We start from the raw sequence: 12,500 nt of genomic DNA, 5'->3' as shown, positions 1-12,500 counted from the left end.
CATCCTAGCCTGTAGCATATCGTGCTAATTGAGCCATCTCGGCACCAAATTCACCACACAGCCTCTACAGATAATATCAGGCTGCTCGGCAACGACTCCGCAAATAGATCAAAAAGCGATGCACGCGGCTTTCTGTGCGAGGATTAGCAAAGCAAATGCTACTGGAGTCATATTCACCATGTTGATCTTGAGTCATATTCACCATGTTGATCTTGGCATCTAAAAACCCCCAAAAAGGCTTTTGGCAGGCGAGAGTGTGTTCCCCAGCACTACACAATTCTGCTGTGCTGGAGCTATTATGCAAACATACGTGCATCCAATATGTACACACAGACAGAGACACACACACACACACACACACACACACACACACACACACACACACACACAATATTGCTACTGTGCACACACTCGCTATGACTATCACCATGACAACCAATAGTCCCTGACTCTTTGACCACTTTTCTGTGTGTGTTTGATCTCATTCTCTTTGAATGCGTCATAAAAATGCAATAAAGTCCCATTGGGTCATTCACAGCAGAAAATCAAGCCCAGAGCTGTTATGTCCAGATGTTGCCAGTTTATCTAATAATGATAATAATAATAATAATAATTTTAATTGGACAATATGGGGCAGGAGGGCTGCACGATAAATTGATTTTGAATCGTAATTTGAATTAATAAATTAGACGATGTTAAAAAAAGGAAAATCGTCAAATCGACTTTCACTTTAACTAGGGTAATTACGGTACGGCAGCTCTCTCTCATGTACGCGTGCTGCTTCCTCGTCCCTCCTGCCTGCCCTAATGGAACAGCCCTGTGGGGGGCAGTAAAGAGATGCTTCCTCGTCCCTCCTCCGTGCCCTAATGGAACAGCCCTGTGGGGGGCAGTAAAGAGAACATTATGTCTCCATGATAAGTGAGAATGTGCATGAGGAGATTGTAAGCTAATGTCAGGCTGGGGACACACTAGAGGTTTAACAGGCTGGGGACACACTAGAGGTTTAACAGGCTGGGGACACACTAGAGGTTTAACAGGCTGGGGACACACTAGAGGTTTAATGTCAGGCTGGGGACACACTAGAGGTTTAACAGGCTGGGGACACACCAGAGGTTTAATGTCAGGCTGGGGACACACTAGAGGTTTAATGTCAGGCTGGGGACACACTAGAGGTTTAACAGGCTGGGGTTTAATGTCAGGCTGGGGACACACTAGAGGTTTAACAGGCTGGGGTTTAATGTCAGGCTGGGGACACACTAGAGGTTTAATGTCAGGCTGGGGACACACTAGAGGTTTAACAGGCTGGGGACACACTAGAGGTTTAATGTCAGGCTGGGGACACACTAGAGGTTTAACAGGCTGGGGACACACTAGAGGTTTAACAGGCTGGGGACACACTAGAGGTTTAACGGAGCGCTTCACACCACATTCATTCATCCCACCAATGAGGATGGAGTGAGGGGAATCCCCATCACCATGGAGCACACAGATGATCCGCTAGTGTGAGAGGTTTACACACTCAAACTTAACAGACTGATCTGAACCACCATGTTGGATATTATGTCCTGAACAAGTCCTGGGTTAAATAGCAAATCCAATTCAATACGTAGTAAGAACTCACACAAAAACAAACAAAAACAACAAATATTTGGCTGAAATTTGGTGCACAAATAGAATAGAATTTGGCGGTGATCTGGATCGCGCAGTGAGGTGTGCTGTGTGAATTGACAGTGAGGTGCTGTGTGAATTGACAGTGAGGTGTGCTGTGTGAATTCACAGTGAGGTGCTGTGTGAATTCACAGTGAGGAGTGCTGTGTGAATTCACAGTGAGGTGTGCTGTGTGAATTCACAGTGAGGGGTGCTGTGTGAATTGACAGTGAGGTGTGCTGTGTGAATTCACAGTGAGGTGCTGTGTGAATTCACAGTGAGGGGTGCTGTGTGAATTGACAGTGAGGTGCTGTGTGAATTTACAGTGAGGTGTGCTGTGTGAATTGACAGTGAGGTGCTGTGTGAATTTACAGTGAGGTGCTGTGTGAATTTACAGTGAGGTGTGCTGTGTGAATTCACAGTGAGGTGCTGTGTGAATTTACAGTGAGGTGCTGTGTGAATTCACAGTGAGGTGCTGTGTGAATTCACAGTGAGGGGTGCTGTGTGAATTCACAGTGAGGTGCTGTGTGAATTCACAGTGAGGTGTGCTGTGTGAATTCACAGTGAGGTGTGCTGTGTGAATTCACAGTGAGGTGTGCTGTGTGAATTCACAGTGAGGTGTGCTGTGTGAATTCACAGTGAGGTGTGCTGTGTGAATGGTGTCAAATTAGAGATGATGACATCAGCACTAGGATCATTTCACTTATTGATGACGTTACTTATATTGTGATTGTCCGTCCTGCGTCATCCTCTAGTGTGAGCATACGTACAACTGTGAGACCCCCCCCCCCCAAAAAAAAAAAAAAAAACTGTGTGTGTGTGTGTGTTTACAGTGTATAATGCACACTGGTTCTCCTCATGGTGTCCTCAGCCTGACTGTGTGTTTGTCTCTCTCTCTCTCTCTCTTACAGATGCAGGTTTACATGTATAACTCAGATGACTTCGACAGCCTCAGTGCAGCCATCAGGGAGAAGAGGATCATAGCAGCCATGGCTGTGTTCTTTCAGGTGGGAGCGTTTCTTCAAGTCTGTGCGTCCGTGCGCGTGCGCCTTCCCCATGCGTCCGTGCATGTGTGCGTATGAGCGTGTGCGTGTGTGTGCGTGTGTGTGTGTGCGCGTGCGTGTATGAGTGTGTGCGTATGAGCGTGTGTGTGTGTGTGCGTGTGCGTGTATGAGTGTGTGTGTATGGTTGTACTCCTATTTATGAGTAACCTTGCGAGTCGGCTGGATCGTGAGATCACGATCACACGACACAAGTCCATCTTGCTACGCTCCAATCTATTGGCTTGAATCCGAAACCACCAGTGGTTCGCACCAATCAGGGTCCAGAGGCAGCTATATGGGCGGGATTCAGGTGTGACGACGGCGAGAGCCAGCCCGTTCAGACGTGATGGACAGATGGTTCATCCAATCACCTGCCAGGTATTTCCTGAAAGTGCCGGGCCCTTTGAAACGGTTTCCCGAGCCACTCGTTCCCAGATGGTTATGTGAAAACAAACCACCTGGCAGCCATCAGGTGAACTTATGAATGCCAAATGTGCACCTGAAATCACCTGAAAATAAAGAATTCTGTCAGCGTCTACTCACTCGCATGTCAGTGGAAACTGCATTGAAGTTTGTACAACCAGTGAAGACACAGAGCTTCAGCTGCTGAAGTTCCATCTCAGCCTTCTTCCAAGCAATTCCCATCAAATATTTTGACGTTGAATAGAGAACAGTGAAAAGCACTGTTGTATATATACAGAGTTGAGACAGTGTCTGCAGTCTGTTACCTGGCTCTGTGCTGTAGACTACAGCTGTTAACTTTCTCACCTGTTACCTGGCTCTGTGCTGTAGACTACAGCTGTTAACTTTCTCACCTGTTACCTGGCTCTGTGCTGTAGACTACAGACAGCTGTTAACTTTCTCACCTGTTACCTGGCTCTGTGCTGTAGACTACAGACAGCTGTTAACTACACCTGTTACCTGGCTCTGTGCTGTAGACTATAGACAGCTGTTAACTTTCCCACCTGTTACCTGGCTCTGTGCTGTAGACTATAGACAGCTGTTAACTTTCCCACCTGTTACCTGGCTCTGTGCTGTAGACTATAGACAGCTGTTAACTTTCTCACCTGTTACCTGGCTCTGTGCTGTAGACTACAGACAGCTGTTAACTTTCTCACCTGTTACCTGGCTCTGTGCTGTAGACTACAGCTGTTAACTTTCCCACCTGTTACCTGGCTCTGTGCTGTAGACTACAGCTGTTAACTTTCCCACCTGTTACCTGGCTCTGTGCTGTAGACTACAACTGTTAACTTTCTCACCTGTTACCTGGCTCTGTGATGTAGACTACAGCTGTTAACTTTCCCACCTGTTACCTGGCTCTGTGCTGTAGACTATAGACAGCTGTTAACTTTCCCACCTGTTACCTGGCTCTGTGCTGTAGACTATAGACAGCTGTTAACTTTCCCACCTGTTACCTGGCTCTGTGCTGTAGACTACATCTGTTAACTTTCCCACCTGTTACCTGGCTCTGTGCTGTAGACTATAGACAGCTGTTAACTACACCTGTTACCTGGCTCTGTGCTGTAGACTATAGACAGCTGTTAGCTTTCCCACCTGTTACCTGGCTCTGTGCTGTAGACTACAGACAGCTGTTAACTTCCCCACCTGTTACCTGGCTCTGTGCTGTAGACTATAGACAGCTGTTAACTTTCCCACCTGTTACCTGGCTCTGTGCTGTAGACTACAGACAGCTGTTAACTTTCCCACCTGTTACCTGGCTCTGTGCTGTAGACTACAGCTGTTAACTTTCCCACCTGTTACCTGGCTCTGTGCTGTAGACTACAGACAGCTGTTAACTTTCTCACCTGTTACCTGTCTCTGTGCTGTAGACTACAGCTGTTAACTTTCTCACCTGTTACCTGGCTCTGTGCTGTAGACTATAGACAGCTGTTAACTTTCCCACCTGTTACCTGGCTCTGTGCTGTAGACTATAGACAGCTGTTAACTTTCCCACCTGTTACCTGGCTCTGTGCTGTAGACTACAGACAGCTGTTAACTACACCTGTTACCTGGCTCTGTGCTGTAGACTACATCTGTTAACTTTCCCACCTGTTACCTGGCTCTGTGCTGTAGACTATAGACAGCTGTTAACTTTCCCACCTGTTACCTGGCTCTGTGCTGTAGACTACAGACAGCTGTTAACTTTCCCACCTGTTACCTGGCTCTGTGCTGTAGACTACAGCTGTTAACTTTCCCACCTGTTACCTGGCTCTGTGCTGTGTAGACTACAGACAGCTGTTAACTTTCTCACCTGTTACCTGTCTCTGTGCTGTAGACTACAGCTGTTAACTTTCTCACCTGTTACCTGTATCTGTGCTGTAGACTACAGCTGTTAACTTTCTCACCTGTTACCTGTCTCTGTGCTGTAGACTACAGCTGTTAACTTTCTCACCTGTTACCTGGCTCTGTGCTGTAGACTACAGACAGCTGTTAACTTTCTCACCTGTTACCTGGCTCTGTGCTGTAGACTACAGCTGTTAACTTTCCCACCTGTTACCTGGCTCTGTGCTGTAGACTACATCTGTTAACTTTCCCACCTGTTACCTGGCTCTGTGCTGTAGACTACAGACAGCTGTTAACTTTCCCACCTGTTACCTGGCTCTGTGCTGTAGACTACATCTGTTAACTTTCCCACCTGTTACCTGGCTCTGTGCTGTAGACTATAGACAGCTGTTAACTTTCCCACATGTTACCTGGCTCTGTGCTGTAGACTACATCTGTTAACTTTCCCACCTGTTACCTGGCTCTGTGCTGTAGACTACAGACAGCTGTTAACTTTCCCACCTGTTACCTGGCTCTGTGCTGTAGACTACAGACAGCTGTTAACTTGCCCACCTGTTACCTGGCTCTGTGCTGTAGACTATAGACAGCTGTTAACTTTCTCACCTGTTACCTGGCTCTGTGCTGTAGACTACATACAGCTGTTAACTTTCCCACCTGTTACCTGGCTCTGTGCTGTAGACTACAGACAGCTGTTCACTTTCCCACATGTTACCTGGCTCTGTGCTGTAGACTACAGCTGTTAACTTTCCCACCTGTTACCTGGCTCTGTGCTGTAGACTACAGCTGTTAACTTTCTCACCTGTTACCTGGCTCTGTGCTGTAGACTACAGCTGTTAACTACACCTGTTACCTGGCTCTGTGCTGTAGACTACAGCTGTTAACTACACCTGTTACCTGGCTCTGTGCTGTAGACTACAGCTGTTAACTACACCTGTTACCTGGCTCTGTGCTGTAGACTACAGCTGTTAACTTTCTCACCTGTTACCTGGCTCCGTGTTGTAGACTACAGACAGCTGTTAACTTTCCCACCTGTTACCTGGCTCTGTGCTGTAGACTACAGACAGCTGTTAACTACACCTGTTACCTGGCTCTGTGCTGTAGAATACAGACAGCTGTTAACTTTCCCACCTGTTACCTGGCTCTGTGCTGTAGACTACAGCTGTTAACTTTCTCACCTGTTACCTGGCTCTGTGCTGTAGACTACAGACAGCTGTTAACTTGCCCACCAGCCTATACAGATGCAGCAATCTTTAATGGCATGCGGGCTGGGCACCCTGTGTGCATGACACTTGAATAAAAATATCTATCTATCTATCTAATGGCACCTGGCCAGCTGGTTGCCATCCAAGTTCCTTGGCAGATTAAAACAGAAACGTAACTTAATATACTTAACTTAATATAACATAACTTAAACCAATCAACCTCTTAATAACCACTATAGACATTAGTCTCTCTAAGGCAGGGGTTTTGAACTGGTGGTCCACGGCCCCCCGGTGGTCCATCAAAGCATTGCAGGTGGTCCCTGACCATGCATTCAATAATGTAGTTTCCATGTCATCTCAACCCCTTTCCTCACACCTGTGGTCCTCAGCTTGCTTCTTAGTCAGAACGGTGGTCCCTGGGTCACAGTCAGTTCCGGCGGCTGGCAAGTGAAGATCGCTGCTACTGTTGGTTTATGCCGGCGTAGAGGCTTACAGTACGCTTAGAGAATGAATGTAGTCAATGTCTCCACCCAGACGCTCGTCTGTGAATCATCATCGATCTACATCAGGTCAACCTCTCTCTTGCTCTCCCCGCCTCACTTTGTCTCTTCTGTTGCTCTGTGTTTTTTATGCTCCGTTGTGTTTTTATGTTCTGTTCTTTATGTGGGCTTCTCGGCGATGCTGCGTGGGCGTCCCGTACAGAACCTGTAGATCAACATCAAAGTCCAACCGCCGATAAAAGCTCCTCCCTCCCGTCCAACTGCCCCACTGAGCTGAGCAGATCATCATCAGCTCTATCACTCTCAATTGGCGGGATTAAAAGTTCATTTGAGGCCATCGATTACCTAAGTGGGCTTTTACTTGGACCATTACCCCTCCGTTAATATTCCCTTCTCTCTGTTTTATTTCTCTCTCTCTCTCTCTCTCTCTCTCTCTCTCTCCATTCCCTTTCACTCTCTATGCTGCTCGCTCTCTCTCTCCCTCCCTCGCACACTCAGTCTCTCCAGTGGCGACTTATGTGCACACACACTTGCAAACATTTACATAGCCGCACAGTTGGTGAAAGTCTGGATTGGCCCATTACGTGTGCCAACAGAATCTCAATGAGACTCAGTGAGTTACTGATCCTCTCTCACTATGCATATGTTGAGCAGCACACATGCATTCAACATGTTGTGTTATTTGGCAGTACATGAGTATACTGCTGTAAATTCACATGGCTTTATTGATGTCCCTCTTATTGCTGCACCCCGCATACATAATGATACGACATAATGATCTAATGCTCACACTGAAGCACCCTGCATACATAATGATACGACATAATGATCTAATGTTCACACTGAAGCACCCTGCATACATAATGATATGACATAATGATCTAATGCTCACACTGAAGCACCATGCATACATAGTGATATGACATAATGATCTAATGCTCACACTGACTGAAGCACCCTGCATACATAATGATACGACATAATGATCTAATGCTTACACTGACTGAAGCACCCTGCATACATAATGGTACGACATAATGATCTAATGCTCACACTGACTGAAGCACCCCGCATACATAATGATACGACATAATGATCTAATGCTCACACTGAAGCACCCTGCATACATAATGATACGACATAATGATCTAATGCTCACACTGAAGCACCCTGCATACATAATGATACGACATAATGATCTAATGCTCACACTGAAGCACCCTGCATACATAATGATACGACATAATGATCTAATGCTCACACTGAAGCACCCTGCATACATAATGATACGACATAATGATCTAATGCTCACACTGAAGCACCCTGCATACATAATGATACGACATAATGATCTAATGCTCACACTGAAGCACCCTGCATACATATGATACGACATAATGATCTAATGCTCACACTGAAGCACCCTGCATACATAATGATACGACATAATGATCTAATGCTCACACTGAAGCACCCTGCATACATAATGATACGACATAATGATCTAATGCTCACACTGAAGCACCCTGCATACATAATGATACGACATAATGATCTCATGCTCACACTGAAGCACCCTGCATACATAATGATACGACATAATGATCTAATGCTCACACTGAAGCACCCTGCATACATAATGATATGACATAATGATCTAATGCTCACACTGAAGCACCCTGCATACATTTGATACGACATAATGACCTAATGCTCACACTGAAGCACCCTGCATACATAATGATACGACATAATGATCTAATGCTCACACTGAAGCACCCTGCATACATAATGATACGACATAATGATCTAATGCTCACGCTGAAGCACCCTGCATACATAATGATACGACATAATGATCTAATGCTCACACTGAAGCACCCTGCATACATAATGATACGACATAATGATCTAATGCTCACACTGAAGCACCCTGCATACATAATGATATGACATAATGATCTAATGCTCACACTGAAGCACCCTGCATACATTTGATACGACATAATGACCTAATGCTCACACTGAAGCACCCTGCATACATAATGATACGACATAATGATCTAATGCTCACACTGAAGCACCCTGCATACATAATGATACGACATAATGATCTAATGCTCACGCTGAAGCACCCTGCATACATAATGATACGACATGATGATCTAATACTCACGCTGAAACACCCTGCATACATAATGATACGACATAATGATCTAATGCTCACGCTGAAGCACCCTGCATACATAATGATACGACATAATGATCTAATGCGCACACTGAAGCACCCTGCATACATAATGATATGACATAATGATCTAATGCTCACACTGACTGAAGCACCCTGCATACATATGATACGACATAATGATCTAATGCTCACACTGAAGCACCCTGCATACATAATGATACGACATAATGATCTAATGCTCACACTGAAGCACCCTGCATACATAATGATACGACATAATGATCTAATGCTCACACTGAAGCACCCTGCATACATAATGATATGACATAATGATCTAATGCTCACACTGAAGCACCCTGCATACATAATGATACGACATAATGATCTAATGCTCACACTGAAGCACCCTGCATACATAATGATACGACATAATGATCTAATGCTCACACTGAAGCACCCTGCATACATAATGATACGACATAATGATCTAATGCTCACACTGAAGCACCCTGCATACATAATGATACGACATAATGATCTAATGCTCACGCTGAAGCACCCTGCATACATAATGATACGACATAATGATCTAATGCTCACACTGAAGCACCCTGCATACATAATGATACGACATAATGATCTAATGCTCACGCTGAAGCACCCTGCATACATAATGATACGACATAATGATCTAATGCTCACACTGAAGCACCCTGCATACATAATGATACGACATGATGATCTAATACTCACACTGAAGCACCCTGCATACATAATGATACGACATAATGATCTAATGCTCGCACTGAAGCACCCTGCATACATAATGATACGACATAATGATCTCATGCTCACACTGAAGCACCCTGCATCCATAATGATACGACATAATGATCTAATGCTCACGCTGAAGCACCCTGCATACATAATGATATGACATAATGACCTAATGCTCACACTGAAGCACCCTGCATACATAATGATACGACATAATGATCTAATGCTCACACTGAAGCACCCTGCATACATAATGATACGACATAATGATCTAATGCTCACGCTGAAGCACCCTGCATACATAATGATACGACATAATGATCTAATGCTCACACTGAAGCACCCTGCATACATAATGATATGACATAATGATCTAATGCTCACACTGAAGCCAAAGGGTGGCAACGGTAAGGGATATAAAATATAAACAAGTTTTGATTTAACACTTTCTTGGTCATTGCAGACTTCGATTTGTGGGAATTCATAGTTTTTATGTCTTTAAAGTTATTCCAAAATGTGGAAAATAGTCAAAATATAGATCAGTGTGGTGTGTCCAAACTTTTGACTGGTAGTGTCTTGATATGTTTATTTTTAGATTGCTTTGCCTCAATGTTATATACTGTACACTACTGCTTATTTTGCAAACCATATAGTCATACTTTAATCAATGATTTTTTCCTGTGCAGGAGATAAATAGGCAATTATCAAAATCCCTTACCTACAGTAAGAGTGTTTTCTTATTTGTGTGTGTGTGTGCGTGTGTGTGTGTGTGTGTGTGTGTGTGTGTGTGTGTTGTTTTTATAAATGACCACCACATACAGAATAAGATCGCTTTATTTAGCCAGAGATGCTACCTTTCCTTGGAACGTTAATCCAGCCAGCCTGCATACACTGTATACTCACATCCTCTCTGTCTGTCTGTTAATCCAGCCAGCCTGCATACTGTACACCAGTAATACTCAACTTGCGGCCCGCGGGCGCCCCCTGTGTGGCCCGCGATGGAATTGTAAAAAAAAATGACAGTGCACCTGAACGCAACATGCAAGATACCCGCTGAATAAGTGTCCAAATGTTCATGTCATTCTGGCCAATACTCTACTTCTGTTATAGCATTTCAGTCTGGAATATGGAATATCTTTCAATAATCTATTATTTAGCTGCCAAATTGTCAAATACCGCCGCCTGCTTGCTACCCAGGCACTTATGTATGTACTTAACCTAACTAACTTAACCTAACTAACTATCCGGTGTGCACAACATTGTCAGACTAAACTCTGGCTGACACCCCAAAAACCTACAATCCGCTACAGAAAAATGTATATTGATTGTTTATTAACTGGCCCCTGGCCTTCTATCATTTCACGAAAGTGGCCCCCGGGCAAAGCAAGTTGAGTATCCCTGCTGTACACTGTATACTCACTGTATACTGTACACTGTATACTCACTGTATACTGTACACTGTATACTCACTGTATACTCACTGTATACTCACTGTATACTCACTGTATACTGTACACTGTATACTCACATCCTCTCTGTCTGTCTGTCTGTATCTCCTTCCCTCATCTTCAGCTGACTCACTCATATGACTCACTTGCTATCCATCCTTTCAGCTCTTATTTACTCCCTCCAGTTTTATGACATACATGTAGCAGCCTGACACACACACACACACACACACACACACACACACACACACACACACACACACACACACACACACACACACACACACACACACACACACATACACACACACACACACACACACACACACACACACATACACACACATATATGTAGCAGCCTGTCATGTACACACACACTAGTGCTGCACGATTTGGGGAAAAGGTGCGATTAGCGATTAGGGTGGACAATATTGCGATTGCGATTGTGATTGCGATATAATAAACAAGAGTTTTTTTTTTACCTTTATTTATACAGGGGGAGTCTCACTGAGAGCAATGCTCTCTTTTTCAGGAGTGCCCTGTTCACATTCACACACACATTCATACCTGTAAGCTGACCAGTACAACCACAGTCTGATCTGCTGGCCACTGATCAGCTCCACTGGAGCGGTTGGGGTTAAGGCCTTGCTCAAGGGCACCTCAGTGGTGGTAATGAGGGAGGGGCAAGCGCTGCCTTTTCACTTTCCCCACCCAGATTTATCCTGCCGGTCCCGGGGATTGAAGCTCGCTTCTCTAACCGTTGGGCCACCACTGCCACTAGGTATCTAGGGATGTGCCGGCATGAGTTTTTGACGGTATGATAACCTTGGACAAAAATACCACGGTTTCACATATCACAGACTAAAATACATGAAATATGTTACAATTTAAAATATATTAAAACTAAAAAAATAAAACAATTTGAAATTAAATTATCTTTACAAAAAAATAAAACATTGTGAGACATTTGCCTGTCCCAAACATGTAAAAAAGAAACACCAGTCAAATAGAAACTGCACTGTGTTACAGCACATAGAAGATGGCTCAGCAAAGTTGCAAAGTTAGTTACATGTCTGTCCAGCAATACTAATGAATGATACACCCCGTTTATTTATTTTGTAGCGACAGATGGCCTTAAACGCCACACTCACGTGACGCTTCTTGAGAGAGAGAGGTGAGAACGTGCATCTGCAGACTTTTAACGAGGGGACCATGAAGGCGTCATGTGACAGGCTAGTTAGCTAGCCTGGAGGTGATGCTGCCAGTGCTGGCAGCTGCGACAGTGTTTTGCTATCAACCTTGTTAATCTCGTTATATTCTTCATCACAGCGGGTCATCCCCACTGTGTACTTAATCGCGCACTAGTTCTGCATAAGCACCTGCAGCTCTCTCCTTATTTTACTGACGTT

The 12,500-nt window shown here is 44.5% G+C and overlaps 1 protein-coding gene across 1 annotated transcript in view; it reads left to right on the top strand.

The window, feature by feature from the left end:
- LOC310798173 (receptor-type tyrosine-protein phosphatase gamma-like) overlaps positions 1-12,500 on the top strand; it is a gene marked incomplete at both ends in the record, with an annotated part of 532,970 nt that overhangs the window by 397,129 nt on the left and 123,341 nt on the right. Inside the window, one exon of the mRNA XM_083660647.1 lies at positions 2,559-2,654. Within this exon, the coding sequence (XP_083516773.1) occupies positions 2,559-2,654 (96 nt within the window). The remainder of the gene's footprint in view (positions 1-2,558; positions 2,655-12,500) is intronic.

The sequence above is a fragment of the Poromitra crassiceps genome (genome assembly GCF_964638095.1).
Source record: "Poromitra crassiceps genome assembly, chromosome: 25".
NCBI lineage: Eukaryota > Metazoa > Chordata > Actinopteri > Beryciformes > Melamphaidae > Poromitra > Poromitra crassiceps.
The sequence above is the reverse complement of the archived record's forward strand: the minus strand, read 5'-3'. Positions and strand labels throughout refer to the sequence as shown.